This window comes from Anopheles merus, chromosome 3R, assembly GCF_017562075.2.
Source record: "Anopheles merus strain MAF chromosome 3R, AmerM5.1, whole genome shotgun sequence".
Taxonomy (NCBI): domain Eukaryota; kingdom Metazoa; phylum Arthropoda; class Insecta; order Diptera; family Culicidae; genus Anopheles; species Anopheles merus.
The window spans coordinates 8,072,995-8,098,164 of NC_054084.1; the positions used below are offsets into that span (position 1 = coordinate 8,072,995).

The 25,170-nt window shown below is 49.0% G+C and overlaps 4 protein-coding genes across 7 annotated transcripts; 3 read left to right on the plus strand and 1 right to left on the minus strand.

Moving 5' to 3' along the window:
- Positions 1–83: 83 nt before the first annotated feature.
- LOC121597728 (maternal protein tudor) lies at positions 84–9,816 on the plus strand. 2 transcript variants are annotated; one of them, XM_041923743.1, is made up of 8 exons: positions 84–459; positions 1,265–1,568; positions 1,643–3,657; positions 3,723–3,917; positions 5,490–6,154; positions 6,242–6,470; positions 6,544–7,306; positions 7,389–9,816. In XM_041923743.1, the coding sequence occupies exons 3-8, from the start codon at positions 1,724–1,726 to the stop codon at positions 9,228–9,230; spliced, it is 5,628 nt and encodes a 1,875-aa protein (XP_041779677.1). In that variant the 5' UTR covers positions 84–459; positions 1,265–1,568; positions 1,643–1,723; the 3' UTR covers positions 9,231–9,816. The 2 variants fall into 2 exon arrangements, with proteins under 2 accessions (XP_041779677.1, XP_041779676.1); XM_041923742.1 differs by having other exon boundaries at positions 1,265–1,524.
- A 1,522-nt stretch (positions 9,817–11,338) lies between these two features.
- On the minus strand, positions 11,339–22,476 carry LOC121597731 (protein pelota). Its single transcript, XM_041923745.1, has 8 exons — positions 22,186–22,476; positions 21,994–22,090; positions 21,762–21,908; positions 21,275–21,682; positions 21,138–21,207; positions 20,871–21,063; positions 11,772–11,878; positions 11,339–11,693 (listed from the first exon to the last, which is right to left on the minus strand). The coding sequence occupies exons 1-8, from the start codon at positions 22,224–22,226 to the stop codon at positions 11,593–11,595; spliced, it is 1,164 nt and encodes a 387-aa protein (XP_041779679.1). The 5' UTR covers positions 22,227–22,476; the 3' UTR covers positions 11,339–11,592.
- On the plus strand, positions 14,638–21,021 carry LOC121597732. 3 transcript variants are annotated; one of them, XM_041923746.1, is made up of 3 exons: positions 14,638–14,990; positions 17,394–18,246; positions 20,572–21,021. In XM_041923746.1, exons 2-3 carry the CDS (start codon positions 17,642–17,644, stop codon positions 20,690–20,692), a joined length of 726 nt encoding a protein of 241 aa, XP_041779680.1. In that variant the 5' UTR covers positions 14,638–14,990; positions 17,394–17,641; the 3' UTR covers positions 20,693–21,021. The 3 variants fall into 3 exon arrangements, with proteins under 3 accessions (XP_041779680.1, XP_041779681.1, XP_041779682.1); XM_041923747.1 differs by having other exon boundaries at positions 17,397–18,246; XM_041923748.1 differs by lacking the exon at positions 14,638–14,990 and adding an exon at positions 15,060–15,283.
- A 613-nt stretch (positions 22,477–23,089) lies between the features above and the next one.
- Positions 23,090–25,158, plus strand: LOC121597235 (zinc finger protein 268-like). Its single transcript, XM_041922842.1, has 2 exons — positions 23,090–23,477; positions 23,599–25,158. The coding sequence occupies exons 1-2, from the start codon at positions 23,358–23,360 to the stop codon at positions 24,895–24,897; spliced, it is 1,419 nt and encodes a 472-aa protein (XP_041778776.1). The 5' UTR covers positions 23,090–23,357; the 3' UTR covers positions 24,898–25,158.
- The last annotated feature ends 12 nt before the right edge of the window (positions 25,159–25,170 follow it).

A 25,170-nucleotide genomic window follows, 5' to 3' on the forward strand; every position in this document is an offset into this window, starting at 1 on the left:
AATTGCAACCGCCACTTTGACAGTCCCCGCAGGCCGAAAAACCTTCGCTCGAAACGTCAAAACCCGTCACAACTACACTTTCAAAAAGCATCGTCAACGCTCCAATTCAGTGCAATTTTCGCAGAGGCGAATGGAGTCGAAAGGCTCAAAGTCTCTTTAAAAATCAATTTAAAAAATCGGTGCGATTTTCCCTCGCTGGCGATGCTTTTTGAAAGTGTAGTTGTGACGGTTTTTGACGTTTCGTGCGTGGGTTGGCCGGGGGATGGCGGGCCCGAAGGGGTTGGCAGATTGGCTTACTTCATTTCCCCACTATCATTTGTTGCATTCCAATCAGAGCTAGCGGCGCATTTCGACGATACGTTCGGTAGGGAAAGAAGGCACCGGAACCACGAACACAGCACAATTAGCAGCGGGATCAGATTACGGAAACGGCGTTTGCTTCGGTCGTCCCACGTTCTGGTAAGTAAATGTGCACTGCAATGTGTGTGGTTTCGCAGTGAAAATTAGTCAACAGAAAGTCAACAAACGAGGTAGTGAAAAAAAGTCGGTGTGTGTGCGTGAGGAGGAAAACTTTCCTACAGGTTCCCACTGCCAGGGAGCGCTGCCCTGTCCCCGAAAACTAGAAATGGCTCCATTGTTGGACTTGTGAACAATGGTCCCATAGGTGCACGCCCTGTTTTTGTGATTCTGTAATCGATTAGGTTAATTACCTCCGATTACAGGTAGCGCGATTGATCCGAGTTGTGACCGATCATTACCCCCTTCCCGATCCTAATCCGACTAAGAGCATCGAACCAGTAGGATTCGTGTCCGATTTAGCTTCCACGGAAGAGAAATCCAATGAAAGGATCTCTGTAATCGAAGTGGAAAAATACCTCGTATTGGAAAGATACCATAGTTCGAAGCGCGATTAATCGATTGCACATTTCATTGAACGAACATTTAAAGTAAACGGTTCGAGACACGATACTAACGGTACACATCTCTCCGTTCGGTTGCACCTTCTGCTGCGTGGGGTCTTGGTCTTAGTTCCCCACGTGGCGCGCATCCCCAGTAGGCCGTTTTCCTACCCCACCTACAAACGAAATGCACAAGCGGAATGGTGGAAATGAAGTGATGCGTTGGAAAAAGGAGAAGCGCACAAAAAAACAACAATCCTCAAACGTTTTGCTTGCGGAGTTTCTCCGTCCATTCGTAATGCTGCTGCTGCACCCTAGTTACGCACCCCGTTTGTGTGTGTTTGCTTTGCTCGATTTCGTTTTAGCAATCATCATCATCATCATCATTACCGCCAACACCAACCCCGTCCAACGCCCAGTGAAGCAGTGAAAGAGTTAAAGAAGGAGGAAAGAAAGAGAGAGGAGGGAAACGATCTCCTTCCCCACGGCCCCGGAGAGTGGAAAATGTTTCGACAGTAAAAGAAACTGTGTAACAAACACCGACGACGACGACGACGACGACGACGCACATCTTGGTCTTGCACAGTAAACGATTTCCGCCGAGTTCGATCGCGGTAGGCGCTGTGTAAGTCCTGATTTGGCTTGCGTACGGCGGGCTTTGCGCGGCACGTACGTACAGTTACGTCGTTCGTTTCCGATTTAACGCTTTACCTTTCTTCGATTTCTTTTGCTTTTTTTTGCAGCGATCAGACCACACGCGCACGAGTTACCCGAGGAAGAAGGGCACACTGCGACAACAGGTGAAGGAGGCGCTGCGTGTGAATATGAATATTAATCGTTACCAGGCGGCCAAAAACTTGCAACCGGCTCGTTCCCTGCGCACTGCACCGAACCCCAACGGCCGCAATGTGCTCGGCGACTTTGGCTATCCTCCGCATCTCGTGGACACCGCACCGCCGGCCCACGAACATCAGCCCCGTGGCGGTGCGCACCTGCAGAACGGCGCAGGCGGCCCGCTCCCCGTGCAAGCGCACCAACGGTCGAGCAGCCAGTCGCGCAAGCACGATGTGCTGCGTACCCCCCAGCCGGGAGCGCACGCAACCGGCGCCGGACGTTCGATTACGCCAGCCTCGCCCGGCAGCTTAACGTTCAATGCCAGCACGCTGACCGTGGGCTCACTGTACCAGGTGACCGTGTCGTACGTGCAGAACGGCCCGAAACAGTTCATGGTGCAGCTGCACTCGTGCCACACCGCGCTAACGCAGATGATGAGTGCGCTGGCCCGGGTGCCGCTGCGAGCGATCAACCGCAAGCTGCAGCTCGGCATGGCCTGTCTGGCCCGCTTTTCGCAAAACCACATGGTGTACCGGGCACTGATCACGGCGCTGGGGCAGGATGGGAATTGCACCGTTTCGTTCGTCGACTACGGCCATTCGGAAACCGTGCACCCGGGCAGCCTGTTCGAAATTCCGCCCGAATTTCTGCGCTACGAAATATTCTCTACCCGGTTCGCGCTCTCGAACGTGCGCCGGCTGGAGGATGTGAACGCGGACGTGGCCGGGATCTTCTCGCGGCTGGTCGCCGGGAAGGTGCTGTCGCTCAAGGTGACGCCGCCCGAGGGTGCCGCATTCGTGTCGTACTGTGAGCTGTACGAAAGTGGGGAAAACCTGTTCAACCGGCTGCAGAAGCTTTGTCGCGAGCAGGTGTACCGGTATCCGGCGCTTGGTAGTCTTCAGCGTGGCGCTAGCTATAACGTGGTCATACGCTACATCGAATCGTGCTCGCAGTTCTACGTCCACCGGCTGGACAATGTGGCTGTGTTTGATAGAATGATGGACGATTTGATCGTGCACTGTCAGTCGAGCGGTACTCCGGCGGTGGTGGGCGTTGGCGACGCGTACGCCGTCAGTCTCGATCCGAACGATTACTACCGGGCGGAGGTGGTGGAAACGGATCCGAAGATCCGGGTGCGACTGATCGATTACGGCAACATCATCACGGCGCAGCGCGTGCAGCTGAAGCGGCTGTCGCCGAGCTTCGTTCACCAACGGCCGGAAGCGTTCGAATGCTGCCTGGAAGGGTTCGAAGGATCGACCAGCGATGATCTTTCCACGCCCCAGCTCGAAATGCTCTCGGAGGGTGTCGACAAGGAGCGCAAACCGTTCAAGCTGATCGTGTGCGATGTGCGGGACGGTAAAACGATCGTCAATCTGCTGGACGAGTCGGAATCGCCCGTACTGAACGTGTCGAAGAAGCTGCTGAAGCTGAACAACCCAGTGAAGTTTGTGAAGGATTCGGCCAACAATCAGCAGAAGCAGCAGCAGCAGCAGCAACAACAGCTGCAACAGCAGCAAAATAACAAACGACTGTCCGGGGGAGCAGTTGGCACTGCAAAGGGCGATCAGCTGGGAACGAGTGGCGATTCGGGAAAGGCTCCGCTTTCCTCCAGTGGAGTTTCCTCCGGCCAGGGCGAGTGTATCGATCTGACCAACGATGAATGGAGCGGTGGGCCTCCGCTGCCGGGCAATCAGAGTACGGCGTACGATCTGCAAACGGGCGGTAATTTGGCGAGCCCTCCGCGCAATGCTCGCTCCGGCGGTGGTGGTAACGCTGGATATGGACGTGATAGCAATCACAGCAGCCGTGACTCGTCGACCAGCAACAGTAAGCAGGACGTAAAGCGTGTGGCGGCAACTGGCGCGGCAACAATTGCGCCAACTGGCGCACGTAATGACATTCCAAGGTTCAATAAGGAACGGTAAGGCAAACCCTGCAGCAATGAAGATGGGAATGATTCTCATACGATATCTTTTTTTCCTCCAGAACCCAAATGCCGTACTATTACGAGCATGATGATCGTTGTGCAGAACCGAACAGCCCTCCAGCGAATGTCCAGGGGTCGGTCGGTGGTGCTGGTGGTAACGAAGCGAAGCGAAACGAACGAAACAAGATGGATGTGCGTAATGCGGCACAAGATCATGCAAATACTGCTTACGCTCCAGTGGTTTCCGCGGAAAGGTGAGTTTGCAGAACGTCGATGATCGATTGAGCTGGAAAAAAGGTTTTCATTGTCTTTTTGAAGTGTAGAAGTGTGAATGTAGAAGTAGTGCTGCAAAATGTCATGAGCATATTCGTGGTAGTTTGATGGTCATTGGTGATTCTCAATGAAAGTGCGTCATGTAGTGCCACCACATGCATAATCATGACTTTTTCTGGCTGTGAACAGTGCTGCCAACTGTCACTGTTTCGGTCACCAACACGCATGACTGAAACGAAGCTCAAACCAGCTCACGTACACAACTGAGATGATCAGGGATGAGACTCCAACAGTTGGTGGTCCAATCACATGCTTGATGACATTTTGTTTAGCACCCAACTCTTCGTCATTCACTTGATCATGACATTTTCTGTTGGTGACAATCATTCTTCAAATATACTTGGCCTGTGGTCCCAAGCGGCAAAATGAGCATGCTATTTGGTACTGTCTGGTTTGATTGTCTATCAGATCAAACAGAGCGAGAAATCATGCTCATTTTGTTTCTTGGAAGCACTCGCACGCATCGCATATCTTCCATGACTATCGTGATGATCACTGAATATTTTGGGACCAAGTGACTGACCAAGAGTTGGTTGTACAAAATGTCACCAAGCATGTGATGGTCATAACCAGTGTTGCGAACGGTGATAGTCGTCGACATCAAATTTTACAAAATGATACTTTTTGAAGCATCGCATTCTAGATCCACGCATTCATTCGACAATCATGGAAAAAAATATCATTTGACACGATGATATTTTTCAGCTACAATCATTTGACTTTTTGATTTTGCCGTACCTCAAGTGAACTAGATCTTCATCGAAAATGGGTCCTTTTTCGTATTTTCGCGTGAATTTCTATACTCCTGTAAGAGAACACCATTTTCCGGGTTGACTGAGTGAAAATATCAAGTGGTCTAATGGCTAAGTATCGATAAATGCACGATAGAGCAGTTCTGGCGTCTCATGAAAAATGTCAAATGACATTCATTCTACAGTTTTTGCAATCATGTCATCGAAAAACCATTGATTGTTATTGCACAAATGATTGTCGCTTTTGGAAAGTCGTGTCATGGTAACCATGAATATCATGATCAAAAAATGATTTTGACACCCGCTTACTGCGAATATCATAAAAAAATGTCGACAATTAACAACACTGGTCATAACAACTGTTTGAGTCTCACCTCTGATCATCACAGTTGAGCTCGTGATGCTGACACGATTTTGTTTCAGCAGGAATTTGTCATGACTATGTCAGTGACATTTTGCAGAACTGATCACAGTAAAAAAAAAGTCATGACATAGTGACTAACCAAGCGTTGGTCGCAAAAATGTCACGAAGCATGTATTGGACACACCAATCATTTTGAGTATCACCTCTGATTATCACAAATAAGTACGTGACGCTGACATGGATTTTGTTTCAGTCAGATTTTTTTTTATGACATTAACAGGGACATTTAGCAGTATTGTGTAGAAGTCACTTTTGAACGTTGTAAAGCTGTGCAAAATATAGCATTCATTGAATTACTCTTTTTTTCGCATTCCCAGCAACGCTCAACCCGCCGATGAGTTTGTGCCGTACCGTAGTACCTTCCCGGAGCAGACGGTGCCGTTGGACACGAAGCAGGACGTGGTGCTTTCCTGGTGGTACTCGCCGGAACAGTTCTACGTCCGGCTGCGCTCGGAAGAGGACAAGTACCACGAAATGATGAAGCAGCTCCAGAAGTACTATCGCAACAAAAGCAACCAGCAGCTGCACCAGCAGCAGCTGCAACAGCAGCAAAGCACCGGCGGCGGCAAGGCAGCAAAACCATCCACCGGCTCGATCGTGGTCGTGCGCCACCCCAAACACAACGCGTTCTACCGTGGGCGCGTGCTAAAGTACAACGAGTCGGCCCAAAAGTACAAGGTGGAGCTGGTGGACGGTGGCAACAAGCTTGCGCTGTCGGCGAACGACCTCTGGCTGGTGGAACGACGCTTCACCCGGCTCGCCCCGATGGCGATTGCGTGCGCCCTGCCCGACGTCCGGTTGCGCTGTGAGGTGAAGGAGCTGCAGAGCCGCATCGACTCGTACATTAGCAACGACAAGCAGTTCGAGGCCGTTTTTATAGAGCGTGTCGAGGGTGGCAAGTATCACTGCAAGGTGAACTCGCTCGGGCGCGATCTCAAGGAGCAGCTGCTGGAGGATAATCTCATTGCCCAGGTTTACGTTGGTATGTGGGGATACACGGAACGGATGCATACGCTGGCGTTTATTTTGGGAACAATTGTTTTTAAAATGTTTTTTTATCACTGTGCAGATATCGATCTCACCCGGCTGAAGGGACAAACGCTGAAGGTGCAGCTGGTAGAGGTTAAAAGCTTGAACGATTTGCGTGTGAAGCTGCTCGGCCATCAAGCGATCTTCTGCTGCCGAACGGACGGCTGCGATTCGATCCTTTCGGCCGACGACACGCTGGCGGAGCTGCGTGAAAAATGGCTCCAGCGCTACTGCCTGGCACAGGTGGTCGATGTATCAAACGATGAAAAGTATGTGCTCTTTGTTATTGCCCCGAAAAAAAAACAGATAACAATATCTCTTGACATGCGTTTTTTTTTTCAGATTGATACTGTCCCTGCTAATACCCGCGCTAACGGGCCAGCCGGAGCCAACGATCGCCGAGATGCCGGTGCTGATGAGCAACTTCAATGTGTACGTGACGCACGTGGAAAGCACCAACTGTCTGTACGTCCAGAACGCCCGCTGGAACGAGGCGATCGCCAAGCTGGCGGACGAGCTGTACGAGTTTTACGAAAAACAGCAAAGCACCGTCCCGTGTGCGAACCTCGCGATGAACGAAATGTGTGCCGCCAGGTCGCAGGACGACGGGAACTGGTACCGGGCGAAGATCGTCTCGCTGCAGGACATCGAAAAGATCGAGGTACTGCTGGTGGACTACGGCTTTCGCGAGCAGATCAAGCATAGCGAGCTGAAGGCGCTGGAAGCAAAGTTCCTCGAGCACGGCGCGTTCGCGCATCGGGTGCATCTGCCGATGGCGGCCATTGCCGGTGTGGAGGAGGAGCGCATCAAGAGTGAGATCAGCGAGCTGACGGGGTCGTACGAGCTGTCGCTGAAGGTGGTCGAGTTTAGGAACGGGATCTGGATCGTGGACATCACCTCGAACGATTACAGCATCGTGAGCGTGCTGAAGGATCGTCAGCTGGTGGCGGATTTGGACTACGAAACGATACTGAATCAGCGCCAATCGTCCACACCGACCCCGGGCGGCCCTGCACGACCGTCGATCGAGGATCACGAGGCGAAGCATCAGAAGATACGGGCCAAGATTTGTCATGTCGACAATCCGAGTCAGCTGTTCATACAGGTAAGCCGGATGAGAGGGTCATTTGGGTTTAATGTTTTAATTCTAAATATTTTCTCCGCTCCACTAAAAATTCTCTCGACAGCTCGAGAGTGATCTTCGAGATTTGCATCAGCTGCAGGAAACGCTTCAAATCATTGCCTCATCCCTGCCGCCGCTGCGCGACTTTTCCGCTGATCGGTACTGCATCGCCCAGTATTCGGCCGATGACCTCTGGTACCGGGCGCTCATCATCGACAGCCACGACGATCTGATCATCCAGTTTGTCGACTTTGGGCACACGGACATCGTGACGAGCAACAAGAAGAGCACGCTGCGCGACATTAACGACGATCTGATGAAGTGGAAAATTTACGCCAAACAGTGTGCGATGCTGATCCAACCCGCGTCGGCCGAGGTCGAGGGCAGCAGCGCTTCCGCCACCGCTTCCAAGGGGGGACGCAAAAAGACGGCCGCCTGGAAGGAGGTGGCCACCACGATACTGCGTGCGCTCGACGAGGTGGAGGTACAGTTTTTGGCCGAAGCGCAGGGCGTACACTACATCAGCGTGCGCAGCGGCGAGAAGGACATTGCCGAGATGCTGGTGGAGAAAAAGCTGGCCACCCGGCTGCTGTACGTCCCGTCCGGGCAGCGCTGCTTCACCAGCCACACGGAATCGATCGACGAGTTCTACCTGCAGCTCGAGCGGGACGTCAATCCGCTCGACGTGATGGGCAACTATCTGGCGGACGTGAGCAAGTTTGCGGACGTGGAGGAGCCGAAGGTGAACATGATCTGCTTGGCCGAGTTTGCCGACGATACGCTGTGGTACCGGGTGCAGGTGCTGGCCATACCGAAGCCGGGCGAATACGAGGTGCAGTTCATTGACTATGGAAACCGGGCCACGGTGCAGAAGCTGAAGCAGCTCGAGCCGAGCATTGCCGAGCTGACGCGACTGTGCGCCAAGTGTGCGCTGAGGCAGCCGGAGAACGTGAAGAGCTGGTCGGAGGCGGCACAGGAAAAGTTTGCCGAGCTGACGGCGATGGGACAGACGGTATTTACGGTGCAGCTGCACAGCCCGGGCACGTCGTTCGCTACCGTGGAGCTGTTCCACGAGGGCCGCAACATTGTGGACCAGCTGGTGGCGCTGTGCGAGAAGGGCACCGGATCGGCGACGGATGCGATGAGCGCTAGCTTCTTCCTCGGGGACGATAATCGGCTGGACGATAGCTACCAGCTGGAGGACGATAAGGTGCACGTTAGCCACGTGAACTCGCCGGCCGAATTTTTCATCCAGTTCAACAACAGCTTCGACGCGCTGCGCAACATGGAGGAGCTGCTGGCCGCCAAGGCGAAGCACTGCGAGCCGATCGCGGAGGGTGACATCCGGAATGGGCTGTTCTGCTTGGCGCAGCTCGTGCACAACGGCAAGTACTGTCGGGCGCTCGTGCTGGCGGAGGTTCAGGGCGGTCAGGCGACCTACCATCATGTGCTGCTGGTGGACTATGGGTACCGGGCGGCGGCAACCGATCTGCGCAAGATGCCCCCGAGCATCGAGGAAATGTCCCGGCTGGCGAAGAAGTGCTGCCTGGAGCACTATCTGCCGACCGATGAGATTACGCTCGGTTCGGCGCGTTGGAGCCGGCTGCGTAGCCGGCTGACCGAGCTGGCCGACTCGGGCAAGGCTGTGTTTACGTTCGAAATCGTACGGAATGATTGTGATCCGCTCATCATACGGCTGTTCACGCCCGGCGGGGTCAATGTGGAGGATTTGCTGCGAGAGGATGCCGTCGACGACGTCGTGGTGGGTGATGATTTGATCAACAGCACTTCCGGTACTTCCGCTGCTGCTGGTGGTGCTGGTTCGAGCGATACACTTAAGCGGGCCAAACCGAAGCAGGCTTTCTTCAGAGCAAACAGCGATCTGGAGTTTCTCGAAAACAACTGATCCGTGTGTGCGTGTTGGTTTGTGCTCTTTGTGATGCAAAAAACGACCGTTACACCGGCACCGAGGGGGACGATCAACGATTTCGCTTCCTGCCAGAAGTGCAATACGCTTCGAGTGCATAAAGGAATGCGATACGGTGTGGGGAGATATCCTTCCCCCTTCGTGCGGTGTAACGATGAATCGAAAAACGCGATAAAGGAGAGGTATAGAGTTAAGAAACATTAAATTTCTTTTTTTTTGTTATTGAATTAAAATATGCACTCATAGAGATTTAAATTGTAAGTTTGATGATTTATACTCATGCGTTCATTCATTCATTCATTTATGATTTTGTTGTTGCTGTTGTTTTAGTGAAGCGTGTAACAGGCTCAAACGAATTTAAACTAACATAAATACGCGCCGCATCATCATCATCATCATCATCATCTGCGGAATTTCATTGCACGATTTATTTATGCGTGATATTGTCACGTTTACGTTATTTCACCATAACTCACTAAAACTCTGCTCTGATTTTATCCAGCTAGTCGAACACACTTACAATGGTCGTGATTCTGGGGGATGTGTAGAAGAACAAACTGAGCAACAAAAAAAAAACGAAAATATTAGCAAACAAGGGACCGAGTGAGAGCCGCATTGAACTGGAATTACAACCAAATGAACTCTACATCTCCCATCAAAGAACTATTAGTACACCCCCTTTTTATGCTAACGTATGCAAGTATGCAAATTATTGTTTTTCACGAATATAACGCCTTAAACTATTAAACGAATGATTTGAAAAATGTGCCTTCCATTAAATAAAAAAATATACTTCCATCCAGAGCGCTACCTCTATCAGTGGGCGACGAAGTTAGAAGGGAGCCCGTGTTGTAGAAAACAATCTAAAACACTGAAGCAAAGTAAGTGCCTTACATTACATTGTGATTGTTGTTCCGTATGAAGAAAAATCTCTAGTGAGTGCAGTCCTCGCAAAAATGAATCCAAAAACAGAATGTGAAAATGCAAAGGACTCTCCATCATCTGGCTTGCAGCTATAATAACATTGTACAAAATCCCTTTCGTTATGCGACACGAGAATGGTGTGAGTGAGGCACAACAATCAAACGAATATGTTTGTTACACCGACCAACCGTCGCGAGAATTAAACCGCGTTAAACGCACCAACAAAATGAAGGGAACAAAAGAAGAGAAAAAAAATCAAAACTAAAAAGGTTTATCAATCCCAGATTGTTACTATTTATAACTATTACTCAGCACTGTTGTTGTTGTTACTAAAACACATCCCGAAGAACTTAAATAAAGCGCTATCGTACGCGAATGTGTAGCAAAAACAAAACAAAAAACGAGTTTTAATTTCTCAAAAAGAAAGAATTGAAAGAGCTAAAGTGTTAATTAAGGTGAAATTAGATGAGTATATTGCTAACATCGTTGTTTCCGCATCGTAATTAAATCGACACATTCTGACATCAAATCTGACATTGCATTCGTGCAACTATAGTAGTAGTAGAACCTCCTTACCAGTGGCTGTTTTTTACGAGTTTCGTGTTAACAAAGTCGTTTGTATGTTTCGTTTGCTCTACGTTAAATACACCTCCAATGTGTTTAACTAACAGCTTGTTCGTGTCGGATGCTTACAATTTAGCTCGGAAGGGCCAATCCATTTATTTACAATTAACGTTATAATCAGTATTGCAGTATTCCGTAGATATTATCCTGAGTGGTCTGGTTTGTAAGTTTTGTGTGTGTGTTTTGCTTCATACTTTAACAACGCGTCCGTCCTATTCCTTTTTTACTTTTCTCTATGTACTATGGGTAATCTCTGTAATTGAAATAATGAGTTTCAATTAGGCTTCCATGCTTTCGCTGAATGTATCCACATTCTGTGATTCATCGCAGCCCTAAGATTTGTGTGTATCCGGAGTAATTAGGAAAAAGAAGTTAAGATAAAAATAACAAATCGTCAGCAACCGCAAGGAACACAACAAACACCGTGAGCAAAATGCATAATACCTAGCTAATATTGCTTGGGTCCCTAAATGTCCCTGAATGTATGTGGTCAGCAAAAAAATGGTGTTGAAAATAATTAAAATATCGATATTATTATCTTGTGAATTAAAAAAAAAAAAACAAAACGTATAATGTCTGCAACTAAGCGGAGCTGATTGTCACAGAAGGGAAACATACGACACAATTCAAGTTTTATGATTCCTATGACTGACCTCCCCCCTACGGTATAAATCAAACCCACGCGAATACATTAACTCTTAAGCAGTAAAAGCACACAAACGAGACAAATACACTTAGTTAGCGGTCGTAAGGAGAGGGACACAAACGCTGCATCGTGGGTCTCTGTCTGTGTTCAATCCGACTCGGACCCATCGCTTCCTTCGTTATCGCTGTCCTCGAGTTCTGGCATTGGGAAGCGCAGGATTGCCGCCACACCGGTGAGCTGGGCGAGTTCTGGTAACGACGGTAGAAAGAAGAGATATTACTAAGGACCTCTCTCCCAAGGATTGCAAAAGGGGCGGAAGTACTTACGCTCGCCGGAGACATGCATACTGGAGAATATTTTAACCTCACCACCGGAATCTCGCACCGACTCTACCAGCTGGACGTACTCTTTGCGTGTGGCCAAATCTTGGCATCTGTGTAGAATACAGGGAGAAGAAGAAAACATCAGATCCCAAAGTCCACGAAGCCCGTGACGAAAACGACACCCGGTGAGAACTTCCCAGACGGCACGCAATGTTAGGTTTTAGACGCCATAAGGTCGTTACAAATCACGGAAAAAAACCAAAACACCAGCGCGATCTTCTAAAAATAGAGAAAGCGACGCCGTTTTTACGACACTTTGCTGCCATTTCGGCGTATGATTCACCTACAAAAGGTTACGCCCAAACTCTGTTGTGATGTTGATCGCGTCTACGCTGATCGCTCCTTTTCCAAAGTCTTACTTGTTGGGTGTTACAGGTAACAGGTGTACCTTTAGTGAAGCGGTACTCTGCCACCCATTTCAAACTTAGAACTGTTTAGTAGGAGGTATGCTTTGGATTGTATTGGAAGATATTTTTGGAAATCTCTTTCCTGATCGTAAATTTCAGCTCAGAGAGATCATTTAAAAGCATCACCTGATTCTTGCATTCCCAATACATCGCAGCAACCGACGCAAACTGGTAATACTTCTCCCTCATCCGTTGCCCGACGACGACGGGTCCTTTGCCATCTAGTAAACACGGAAAACGTGACCATCGCAACGATGACGATTTATGAGTGCGCGGCGGCGATGTTGTGTGTTTTTTTGGGGAAAAATAGAGACCGCGAAGACAGGGATCTATTTATAAGACCCTTCCTCTTCTCGCCGTACGAGTTTCGGAGTTTCGGTAGCGCATCGCTTCAACGTGTTTCTCGTGCCAGATTTTCCATTTATTGCCACCCCGCATCAGCATTTTGGGTCCGACGAGACGACTGGCAAACGTGCTGTTGCTGTGGTTGAAGAAATAGCCAGCCAACTAAGCGGCTTTCCATTCTTGTGTTTTCATGCCAACGGCTTCTCAAAATCCCATCCCATCTCTCCGGAAGACGTAGCGGACGGAATGTAAACAACATCGCAAAACAGCTCGCAGCTCGAGAAACGATTGTTCGCGTAAATCTTACGGAAAGTGAAAAGATCTATTTTGTTTACAGCAATCGATCTTAAGAGACGGTGTGTATGTGCGCGTGTGTGTGTCTAAAAGGGGGCATCATCATGTGCACATTCGTCGGGGATGCATTCTAGCTCTGCTGCGGATGTATTGTGGGTCATGGTGTGCACATGTTCCGCCACCGTTAAGCTAAACCAACTGGACGGGCGGACTTGCGCAGCTTGTGGATTCTGTCTGCTCGTCTTCACAATTTAAAACACCCCACACAAACTACGGTAATTATTAGCTGCACTGCTTGAATCAGTGCCGCTGCTCGGTGGGCCAAAGTGCAACGGCACCAATAAATATGGCCAGCGGCAATTTGGCCGGTACCATATTGGTGGAGGAGCATTAAAGTCGTCGCGTGAAAGGCCGGGATTAAAGGCGTAGAGGCGCGCATGGTCCGGTGCAGGGTGTTGTTGGTGTAAGTAATTATAGCTCACCCCGCCAATATTTCCCAATCTTTTAGGCACAAATCTGTGTAAAAATCAGACGGGGGGAGGAAGGGAGTAATATCTGCGCGAGTGTCTGTGAGGCGCGCTTGTCACCTTGGAATCGTGTCGATTCCAGCAAAAAGTCAACACTGAGGAAGAACAGCTCGGGACAGGGTGATGTGCTCTCGTTGCAACATACCTGCCTTCCAGTTGCTAGTAGCAACGATACTTAAACCAAGCAGGCCGCAGCATGCTAACGGGGTGCGATGTATTTTTTGCAGACCGGTTTTGCGGGATGGAACCGTTAAAAATGGGATAGTGATTGAGAGCGCGCGTGGTTTGTTTGCTTGGCACATTATCATCAGGTACCGGTAATGCGGTAAATCCATACCGTAAAAAAAGATACTGTCCTCATTTTGGTGATCACATTTTGGGTTGGAAGACAAATGATTCAAAATCAAAACCAGAACAAACGTTTTTAAAATTAATGCAGATGCAATACCGAACGTTTAGACAGGCGATGACCCCCCCCTGGACTTATGTTGTTATGTCATTTATGATCTTTGGCGTGATTATTTTTAGGTTTTACTTGCATCGTCTAAGTCCAATTGTTCCATGGAGGAAGAATAAGCTGGTAGCAAACTCTCCACACAAATCTATTCAAAATCAGCTCAGTTAGAACCCTGGAGCCCTTTGCTTTGTACTACTGTTGCAACATATCGGAAGATCCAGAACAAGACGAGGTTTATGTAGAGCAATAGGAATCCGGAGGACTGCCGGACGACCGGTTTACCGCCACGGCGAGTCTGAAAACCGGTCTCGCTTGGAAGTTGGAGAGCGAGAGATTGTTAGATGAGCAAGGAAATTCCAAGAGCGAACCGGTTCGCTCGCAAAACCTCTCTCGCCACCGGGTAGATAGCGTCGGTTTCTACAGCAACCAAACCGAGGGATGGGCACGGTGAGTTGAAAAAGATTAAAAGTAAACTGTTTAAAATTTTAATTTTTAAATTATACTTTTTGAGGGCAATGAACGGAAATGATATCAATTTATAGGAGTCTTTTTATTTTAATTTTTATAAAACAATCATTTGACATATTTTAATTATTTATGGAGACTATCTAACACAAGTTATCTAATGTAGGATTTAAAAAAAAATAAAATTACACACAAATGTTTCAAATATTCCACATTTAGATGCTTATCATTTGCTCCGTTAAACGCTCTCCAGCGAGAGAGTCCACATTTTACTGAATCACACGCGCTTGCCGCCCATCCCTATCTACACGGCGGCGGCGCAAGTCGGTTGCGTTCGCGCGTACTTCTACGCGGCACACATCGTCAACACAATGTAGTAAGGGACGCGCGATCGCAGCAACCGGTTCGAAGCGCTCGAAGATTGCGTGAAGCGGAGCAAAAAGAACCTTCCACCGTTCGTAATCGTAGCCGTAGCAAAATGAAGCAGAATAAGTTCGGTGAAGAGTTCTTCAAGAAGTGATTCTAGTTCGTAAAGATTTATTTTAAAAAAAGGTGTCCTCAGCAAAGGGAAAGCAAAATCCGGCAAAGGTTATATACACTGATATTCCCAGTTGTGTGGCAGTGTGTGCCAGCCCAAACGGAAGAAAAGTAAAAGTTGTACATTAAGGTAAACATAACCAAATTCCCTTCTCGTTTCGAGGGTGTCGCGCGAAAGTCACGTTTTACCGATTTAAATGCGCGTTGAAAAGGGCAAAGAAAAAGCAATAGAAAGACGACGCAAACTACACACATCAGGAAGCAACAGTGTGTGTGCGTTGGTCTGTCGTGTTTGTATTTTCGTCGCCGACTTTGTGTGTGACGCTGATCAGCGGCACGTGTGTGACGGCCCCGGCGGCCCCGAACAACAGTGGACTGTTTGTGCAGATGTGCCAGAGGAGAAAGTCCCCCGTGTGTGTTTGTGTATGTGTATGTGTGTGTGTGTGTGTGTCTGTCGCTTCATTTGATGCTTTCTTTTTATGCTACCGCGAGACGACTACAATTTCTCTCTCTCTCTCTCTCCTCTTTCAATCGTTTGCCTCACCCATCGAGACCGTTTGCGTCTAATGATGCGCCGCACATGGTTTTCAATTGCACCCCGGCGTGTTTGGGGGACCCCCGGTGGGGGACGGAGGTGGCGCAACCACGCTGATTTAATTGATGTAAACTGCGCACCACAACACAGCGGAAAATTCGAACCGCTCATAAACCGATCTGTCACGCTCGCTTTCTCTGCTCCTCGGGGAAAATCATCGCGGCATAATGACAGCCGCCCCAATCCCTCCACATACGTCCGGTCTGTTTGAGTGGGAGTTTCCTTCACAGTGAAAAATCGTGCAAAGTGCAATGTTCGTGACAGATCGGGTGTGATTGATTTGCGAATGCAGTGAAACAAGAAAAAAAGGAAAGGAAATGCAATCGCCCCTCTCCTTTGCGCTATATCGTTAGAACGACAGTCTAATGGAGCTAAGTGCTGCAGGAGATTTATCACATTACAGCTTGTAATTAGTCGTAGGAGGCCACCTCTCACCAGGGCACACGGTGTAATTAACTGCAAAGCTCCTCTGATCGGTACGAGACCATATACGCGAGGCGCGGTATCCCATAGCAACAAGTCCAACCTTCCGTGATAGAATGCGCGACCTTTTGCGCGGGCCCCGTATCTTGTGGCGCGAGATTGTTTGTTTCCAAAACCGGGTGATCTCTCTTAGTGAAATGCGATCCTTCCTTCACAGTGCTGCTCGGAACGGCGCGGCGAGTTTCTAGAACCCAACAGGGGCGATGGTGGGTGGGTTTTGTTGTACACACAATGATCTCCCCCGTACCCAATCTTGGACATGCGTGGACACTGGCACATACAGCTGACAGAGCAGCGCTCTGTAGCCGCCCCAGTAACATTCCAAGTTCTTACAGATCCATTAGAGAAACTCACTCATATTCGCGATCACCACGCAAAATTCCGGTTTTTATTTCTTGGCAGCTGCCTACTCAGGGCAGCGCGCCGGGTACGTAACACACCACCCCGGCAAAGATTTGTTTGTGACTTGGGGGAGTATTTGGGCGGAGAACCGCCCAACAAGAGAACAATCCGTCGCCAGATGATAGATTAAAATTCTTATCGCGTCCTTTTGTGTGTCTGCTGTGCGTCGTCCAGTCCCGAGAGAATCCGTCAAGGTCTGATGGAATTCCACAAACGTGCACGTTGTGTTGTGTTGCGTGGCTCAACATTTAAAGTCCGTGTCTGACGACGGATTGGTATGAGGTAAAATGTGCTGAGTCAACTTGGGGGGAGCTTTCAGGTGACAAATGCATCGAAAAGCAGAGATGACGATAGGTTCCTGATCCCTTGTTAGATCACAATGAGTTAGTCTGCATCACACATTTGAGAGTGTCGTGCACAATAGAAAACTTCCAGGAAATGAAACGGTGTCAACTTCCAATATCGTTTCAAAGTAAAAGAGTTCTACAACTCATCAAAACCCCTTATCTTGAACCATGTAGAATTGACTACATTAGATAAAACGTTACATCTACCATATGGCCCCACACTACATCAAGCTGGAGCTGCTTGCAAGTATAGCACACCTCCAAAGGGAGAGACATATAATTAGCTCAGGAAAGACACAGTAATTAGAGATGGCGAAGATAGCGTGTCTGTACCAACAAATCCGTTTGCAGGGGGGGGAGTCTGTTTTGCATCAGTAACTTCAAGATTGCTCTCCTGTCCATTCGTTGCCTTCGTCGATCGTGATCTCTCAAAGATCGCGTGTGAAGATCACCAACAAGGTGCTCATTCTTTGTTTTGATTGCTGGTTATAAAGAATTACAGTTAACTTGCATTCAAAATATACATCCTAAAGTCTTATTCTTAGTCCAAACCCCCCCCCCCCCCCGTCGCCGTAAAAGCGCAATGTTATAAATATTAAATCGCTTTACTTCATTCTTCTCCTACGTCTTCCCACCGAGCTCTTTTTACTTAACAAAGCTAAATTACCTTTTCCTTTGCTTCCATTCTTCTCTTCAATTTCCAAAGCAGTCGGAGCCGAAGCTACAGCCTTTTCTCCTAACAATAAAACACCGAAACACCGGGGGAAAAAAGATCACTCAGATCGCGATCGTACGTACAACGGTGTACAGCAGAGTGGTGGAGTCGTTGACCTTGGAACCAGCGAGCTGGAGAGTAACAAATAAAGAAAGATATTGGGAGAGCAAGAAGCTGGAAAAATCATTGCAAGTTCCGCAAGAATTCCATTCTTGCACTCCACACGGTCCACAGAAAGAATGCCACCTAGTACACAGGGTAGAGGAGCAGTAGTAAGTCAGCTACCCGTGCCGGAACGCAAGCCGGACTACTACATCGGCCCAACCGGACGTCCCGTTTTGACCATGGGCCTCGATCGAACGAGCCCGGGTACATGTGATTCAGCCAACGGCACAGGCAACAGCAAGTTAAACAAATGCTTATACAACCTCACAATACGGAACGCGGGATATCCCACCAGCAATAACGATCGTCACGGATCTGTCAGCAGCAACAGCAGCAATAGCAGCAGGAGCGTGAGCAATAAAACCGAACATGATATAACGAGCGCACCGGCGAGAGGTCGCTGCAGTAAATCACCCCCACAGATTTCGGGATCAGGTCGGTTCGGTTCGCCGCCTGACACTGGTGGTCGGCGTCAAGCGATGGTATCGACCGCGGGCGGGTGGTCTTCAACGGCCGCCTATCAAAAACCGGCCAGCAGTGGAATCTGTGGGCCGTCACCGCCAGCAGCTGCTGCCACGCGATTGCTTGCCGCACGATCATCCGGCGGCGGTACGAGACCTCAATCAGACGCTACTGGCGGCAGCAGGCCAGGTTCGCTCGTTCTACAGCAACAGTGCAGGTGGGTGGCGTGTGCTGCAAGTGTCACGGCAAAAGATACCTTTTACTTTGCACTACTCCATACTCCCATCCCATTTTAACACACCTTTTTATTAGATAAGGGAGCGGGTGACACGGTGAGAGATACGGTTTGCTTTTTGATTGATCGTTTTGGGAGTTGATGGAGAGGTTTGAGTTTGAGGCATGAACGAAGTAAGATTGTGTTTAGAAAACGCACCAAAATTATATGCAAAAAAGAGGTTTCGATTCTAAGTAGATCAGAGCAGAGCAGTCCAACGATTGTAACATGCGCACCAAGCAACACGTGGCGGGGATGAACCAGTTTAAAGTGAGTGTATGTGTACGACGAACGCCACCAACAGCGCTTAGTGTATCGCGTTGGCACAATAGTAAAACAAAAAACACTATTGGCAACTGGTATATGCAAACGGGTCATAGAAAACAGATGGCTTCAGAGGGGGAAGGGGCGGGCTGTCCCCGGCCTGGTATGGTTGCTGGGTCAGCGTTAGCTTTTTAATTCGTGCTAAAGCTCTTTTGCTTTTGCATAATGCTTTGGAAGAAGGGAGGAAATTAGGCCTCCGCCACTGTGATTGTGTTTTTGGCCAACGCTAGGGGGGGGGGGGGGCAGGGATTAGTTTTTCTTCAGCGGCAGCTTAAACTGGGTGGCCGTGTTTATTTGTTTGTTTGTTGGAAATGATGCGAAGAATTCAAAGCTCCACTTCCTATTTTTTGTGTGTTATGTTTCCCAAGAAATATGAAATAGTTGGAATGTTAATGATACTCTGCCATGAGGTTGTCGAGTGTTGTCGATCTACAAATGCAAACAATTCCATGTGCAAGTATCGCATTATCAACACTCGAAACGATACATGACAGCAACCAACACCAACGGCAAGTCGGTCGAACGGCAGGGCCATTAACTGCTTGATGTACTGTACAAAACACAAATGCACCCCGATAGCAGTGCGTAACTCGAGCATGTCACTGAGCGTATACTGCACACTGCCTGCCGGTCGTCTTATCGAACTGTTCGTGTGTAAATGATGTAAGTCGAGCAATTGCGGAAGTACTTCCAGCCCCTCCAGTTGGCAAAAATAGGATTCCAGTTTGAAATGCTAAATGCTGATAAGAAAGTAGGGAATGTTGGAAAATTCAGCAATACACCTTTCCCTTTTTTTCTTATCATCTTCTTACTATGGTTAGCCCCCCCCACCCCCATTATACGTGTCTCTTGAGCGCTTCTTCATGGCTTCAAATTGGGGATTTGGCGATAAGCACCGTGGCGTAATTGAGCTAATATTATAGCGCTACTTCAGTGAGTTATCGGAAACTGGGGGGGAGCTGTGCTTAAGATTGGCGAGAATACTTCAAACCGTCGCCGTGTCCGTATCGCTACTTGTGTTCGTCAATTAGCGTACGATCCGGCAAAGTGGATCACTTCAAGCGCCGTTTATTGGTCGAATGATCATTCGATTTGTTTGCGCTCATCTGCATGACGGTACAAGACACACTGCTTGGCGTGCCTTTCGTGAACCAAATAAATTATGGGTGTGCTGCACGGGGGCCCCATTGATATGCTTGAAACCGAATTCGAAACAGCCACAGGGCGAGGAGTGCACAACAAATTCATGCTCAACAAACCCTAGCGTGACTGAAAGCGCTCCAATACATGTCTCCTACACGTCGATAATCAAATTACCGACCATGGGCAGGAGACGTTCAATCAGTGGTTCGAACGGTTAATGGTGCATTTGTTTCTGCTGTGATCGAGCTGTGTGCTGTTGTGCTCCATTCACGCGGATGCGATACATTAAATGAAATTCGCTGGCAGCAACAGTGGGGTTTTGTTTTTTTGGTTTTGGCAATGCGAACGGAGGTGGAAACGTTTTCTTTTTGTTGGTTGGCACAGGGTTTAATTTCGCGCAGCTGCCCATTTTTGGATGGGCACATTATTGCCTCCGCGAAGAAGGTCCACGATAGGAGGAGATATTGAATAACAATTACCCCAGTGCGAGTGTGCCTTATATGCCCATGCGTCGCTTGAGGGGTGGGGGGGTGGAAGCAAACGAAAAGGTCAATGTAAATTTATCTTCATTTAAATCTATCTCCTCCACCCCCTGTCGGTGTACCCCCCCTGTGAACAGCCAATAAATCCGATGCCTTGAATGTATTAACACAAAAGGGTTGTTGATGTATTGGCTATTGGTCCATGGATGGAACTGGTGGTGAAGGATTTTACATCCTTAAGTACAAAGGCATGAAGTGCATCGAAGCAATATTTGTTTAATGTAAAAAAAACATTTCCCTTTTTCTCTCTTTTTTTCAGATATTCCAATCACCACAAGCAGTTGGACAATCGATTAAGCTACCAGCGCAGCTACGATCGCAACATCTTTGGGTATGATCAACCGATGGATCAGATCGTGCTGCCACCGTTGCAGATCTAAAAGAACGGGCGCAAAACTTAATGGATGATTCCCCCTCCACACACTTCCTAGAATTATCTTTAAAAGGCTAGATTTAGAACATCTTCTCCGGATGAATCCGTTCCATATTGCCAAGAAAAAACAATAATACCTAAAAGAAAGATCATAACAAACCCCCCCGAAAGATGTGTTCACTGACCTGAAAAGATTGTCCGAAATTAGCAGCGTTTCAATTGCCTGAGCGTCAGCTGCCTTGCAAACGTGCTTTTTGCCGTAAAACGCCTTTGCCGGTTCGAGCTGCAGCGTGGTGTAGAAAGTTTCCAGCGCTTTCACCTCACCGGCCGCCTTGGTGTCGGACATTTTGGCGATCACGGCCGGATCTTGTAGGACCTCTGAAATAATAAAAAAGAATTGCTACATGAAATTATTGCACGGCGGAGCCATTTTGGGGTCATTCGATACATACCTTTGAGAGAATGCTTGAATCCTGAGGACGAATGAACCAGCATAAATTTACTTTTATTATCTATCAGCACCTGGAAGTGTAAGAAAAATGGGTTTAAAATCTACATCCGACATTATTAAATCCCCCGCAACGCGTACCTTGTTGTCAGTCTTTACAGCCTGTTGGAACATATACTCGTAGAACTGATCCTTCACGAAGCCGGGCGACGCGATCAGCACACACTTGACCACGTCGAAGTTAACGTGCCGCATGATTCCCTGCATCACCGCCTCGTAGAACTTGTTCAGGCCCTTCTCGTGCTGCTGCACGTAGCCCTTGCGTTTGCGCGGGATCGCCACATCGATCTTGCTCCGCACCAGCGTCATGCTGGACGTGATCAGGCAGACGTGCGCCAGCCCGTCCTGCATGATGACGGCCGCCACATCGGCATTCTGCGTGACGTCACACGCCATCTCGATGCGTTCCAGCGCGATCGAGTCCCACTCCGGCTTGGTGAGCGTGAAGGCACGGTTCACCTCCAGATCGATCGTGTGATAGGCGCCCATCTGGAGTGGGAAGGAGACGGAAAGGAGTTGTTCGAATTGAGAATAATGCTTGCTGGACTTGTATGCAGTGCCATTTTACCTTGACGAATTGGTTCTCCTCGATGTTGCGGCCTTTGAGGCGCAGCACTTGAGCCTGCGTATCGAAATCTATCGTCTCGACGCTAATTGTGAGTGTCGTGCGAACGCGGCTGCTGCTGGATGACCCCGTGGAGGATTCATTTTGTACCTAGTGCATGGAAACGGAACAGAAACTTCCTTGGTTAGAGTATGCCTCCCATCTAAGCAACGCTTACTTGATCGTTTCTACATACCTTCCGGATCGTGCTGCTGCGGACTTGGTCGCCTTCTGCGATTAGATTGTACGCATGCCACATATCCTCCGGATCTTCGGGCACCAGGACAACACTCCTGTTAGGGCGAATGCGAACGGGAAGCAACTACACATTTAACATCCGGCACATATTTTCTCTCATCACTCCTCGCTCCTTTGGCATGATACCTACCCATCGCCCGTTTTGTCGACGTTCTTGCGGATCAGCTTCATCGTGGCAGATGCCAGGGGCACTGTGAGCTGTCTCTCGGCTTACTCGTTCGGAAGCAGGAAGGAAAGGAGGGGGTTTTAATTACCACTTAGACACATGAAACGGTCACAAACGGTGCGGGCGGTACGTTTTCCTGGGCAAAGTTCTGTACATTTTTGCCGGTTAATTTGTTTCCCTAATCGCATCGAAATCGCACGTCGTCCGGACCCCGCAAGTGTTTCCACGTTCGAAAATATTTGCTGTTTTGGTTAAAATGTCACTGGCGGGCTGGCTGGCGAAATTATGGGCCACAGATGGCGCGAAGTTTCCCTTGACAGCTTGTTTGTGTGGGGTTGGTTTGGTGGAGAGCGAACTATTTTTTTGGTTTTCTGAAAAAAGTACATTTTAAGCTATTTTTTTGTTTTGGGAAAATGATTCCTAATTTGTTTTTTTTAATGAAAAATAAGACCTAGAATTGAGGAAATTAAACGGAATTCAAGTGAATGTAGCGAACGTATTGAGAGCACGCCGTGTGGTCGAGGTTGTTTGGAACATTAGCATCTCTCAAACAGAAGCGTGGATGACAAAATCGAATAAGCTATAAACTACATAAATGAATTAAATTCAATAAAAAATTACTCCAACTGAATGTAACACTATATATTTTGACTGTAAAACGTGATATTTGACTTGCGCGAAAATACAAATCACGCGAATGTCTCCGGAACGCATTATTCGCGTAACTCTGGGAAAGATTGTTTTTGTACTTTGAAACGAGCACTGTCGGCAAGTAAAGGAAGGATAGAGCAAATGAGCGAGATGCAGCGATATGTGAACGTCAAAACCCTCGCCATGTAGTACGGGTGGCCATTTAAATTCCCCTCTTGGCTGTCACCGCGTGTTGTTTACATTTGGCTGCGTATGTGTTGCTTCTTCTCGGCCCTCGGCTGCAAATCCTTGCTGCTTTCGCATCCCCGTGTGGATGCTTTGCCCTGGCCCTGGAGAGGAGAGAGAGAAAAAGAAAAGAAAAATAAAACAAACGCCACGAGAAGAGCAGTCGCAAGGAGAATTACAACACAACGCACTTGGTGGCGTTAAACAACTGCACCAACCCGGAACCAACACCCCGCTGTCCCCCCCGTGAACGAGAGACGATGGAGCAGGAACCGTGCACGGAGTTTAAGATGGAATCGCTCGAAAGCTTCGAACCGCTGGTCAACCCGATCAGGCAGTATCGGAATCGCTCCAAGCGCACGCTGAAGACGGGCGAAGAGGTAAGAAGAAGAAGGGATGAATGTGTGTGTGAGTGAGTGAGTGAGTGAGTGGGGGTGATAAAATCGTTTCGATTTATGGCATTTTTTTTTGTTCTCTTTTACTACCCAAAAACTCGTCCAGAAACTGGCGGAGGTGCTGGCCAAGATAGCGTCGCTGCAGAAAAGCACGGAAAAGACGGACGGCATCGACCGGACGAAGGTGCGCACGTACAACGTGAAGCTGCGGCTGCGGAAGAGCCTGCTGTACAGGTGCTTCGACTGTGGCAGCTGCTTCGCCAATCCGGACTTTCTCGAGCTGCACGAAAAGTCGCACAAGTCGGAGCAGGGCAAGTGCGACATCGATCTGCGGCCGGAGCCGGGCACGGACGGGGAGGAGGGCGAGATGAATCTCAAGCAGAAGGCATGGTTTGTGGGTGACTTTGGCGAGGAGGACGAGGAGGACGGCGACGGGGAGCATCACATACTGCAGCTCGACTGCACGGTGGAGGAGGGCGAGGACATCTTTGACATCACGTTCGACCGCACCAAGTGCGAGAAGACGTACACGATGAAGTACAAGGTGAAGAAGGAACCGGTCGGCAAGTGTGAGCACTGCGCGAAGCAGTTCTACTCGGCGGACTGCTTGAAGCAGCACGAGCTGGAGCACGAAAAGTTTCTCGACATTGCCAACATCGAGCCGAGCATTATTAACATTATCCGGTCGCCCCGGATCGAGGAGAGCACCATGACGCTGGACGAAAGCTTCTACGAGGCGCTGGACGTGAGCGACATTCTCGAGCACAGCAGCGGCACGATCGACTGCTCGGGCGGCGAGGGACGGCTACCGGCCGGGGCAGGTATAATGCTCGAGTATCGCATCATTCCCCGGCGGTCGGCGAGCGGCGAGAAGGAGCTGGCGCAGGTAAAGGATCAACCGATGGAAAGGGAGCGAAAGGAGGTCGGTGGTACGGTCAACACACACGGTACAGTCAATCAGCCCGAGTGTCAACCGGTGGTGGTGGTAAAGCAAGCAAAAGATGTGATAATTAAGGAGGAGCCTGTGGATGAGGAACCGGCGGCACTAACACCACCATCACCAGTGAAGACCATAAAGCAGGAGGTGAAAGAGGAACCGATGGAAGAGGAGCAGGAGGTGAAAGAGGACCCGATGGAAGAGGAGCAGGAGGTGAAGGAGGAATCGATGAAAGAGCAGGAGGAAGCAGCAACCAGCCATGTCCAGCGAGCGCACCTTAACTTGCAGGCAAAGTATGAATGCCCGAGCTGCCCGCGGCGGTTTCGCTTTCGGGCTGCCCTGCTCGTGCACGAGCGGACCCACACCGGCGTCAAAGCGCACCGGTGCAAGCACTGTCCGCAATCGTTCATCTCCAGAGGGAAGCTTTTCCTGCACACCTTTGCCCAGCACCGGAAGCGGGTGCCGTAAAGGGGGTCAGCTCCGCTTAATCCATTTTAATATCGGCTTGTTGTTGGTCTGTCGTCGTCGGCAAGCTTCTAGATGTTGTTTCGCGAGTAGGAAAGCAGACAGTAGAGTCGCATTTTTACGTTCGTACAAGTATTGGATGTAGTTTGTACAACGCAAAAAGGTTCCCCCATTCGTCGTGTCGTGTTCTTTATTCAGCATGCACAAACAAACATAATACTCACCCAATCGCTTTTTCGCATTTCTTCATTTTTTCTTATTAAATACATTTCTGAA

What these genes read in the sequence shown, in the direction of transcription:
- LOC121597728 (XM_041923743.1), top strand. Translation starts at nt 1,724, where the DNA reads ATGAATATTAATCGTTACCAGGCGGCCAAAAACTTGCAACCGGCTCGT. An exon ending in CCAGTGGTTTCCGCGGAAAG is followed by an intron (nt 3,918 to 5,489) that starts GTGAGTTTGCAG and finishes TCGCATTCCCAG; the next exon opens with CAACGCTCAACCCGCCGATG. An exon ending in CGAGTCAGCTGTTCATACAG is followed by an intron (nt 7,307 to 7,388) that starts GTAAGCCGGATG and finishes TTCTCTCGACAG; the next exon opens with CTCGAGAGTGATCTTCGAGA.
- LOC121597732 (XM_041923746.1), top strand. Translation starts at nt 17,642, where the DNA reads ATGCCACCTAGTACACAGGGTAGAGGAGCAGTAGTAAGTCAGCTACCC. An exon ending in GTTCTACAGCAACAGTGCAG is followed by an intron (nt 18,247 to 20,571) that starts GTGGGTGGCGTG and finishes TCTTTTTTTCAG; the next exon opens with ATATTCCAATCACCACAAGC.
- LOC121597731 (XM_041923745.1), bottom strand. Translation starts at nt 22,226, where the DNA reads ATGAAGCTGATCCGCAAGAACGTCGACAAAACGGGCGATGG. An exon ending in AGGAGAACCAATTCGTCAAG is followed by an intron (nt 21,683 to 21,761) that starts GTAAAATGGCAC and finishes TTCCCACTCCAG; the next exon opens with ATGGGCGCCTATCACACGAT. An exon ending in ATTTCGGACAATCTTTTCAG is followed by an intron (nt 11,879 to 20,870) that starts GTCAGTGAACAC and finishes TATTCTACACAG; the next exon opens with ATGCCAAGATTTGGCCACAC.
- LOC121597235 (XM_041922842.1), top strand. Translation starts at nt 23,358, where the DNA reads ATGGAGCAGGAACCGTGCACGGAGTTTAAGATGGAATCGCTCGAAAGC. An exon ending in CGCTGAAGACGGGCGAAGAG is followed by an intron (nt 23,478 to 23,598) that starts GTAAGAAGAAGA and finishes AAACTCGTCCAG; the next exon opens with AAACTGGCGGAGGTGCTGGC.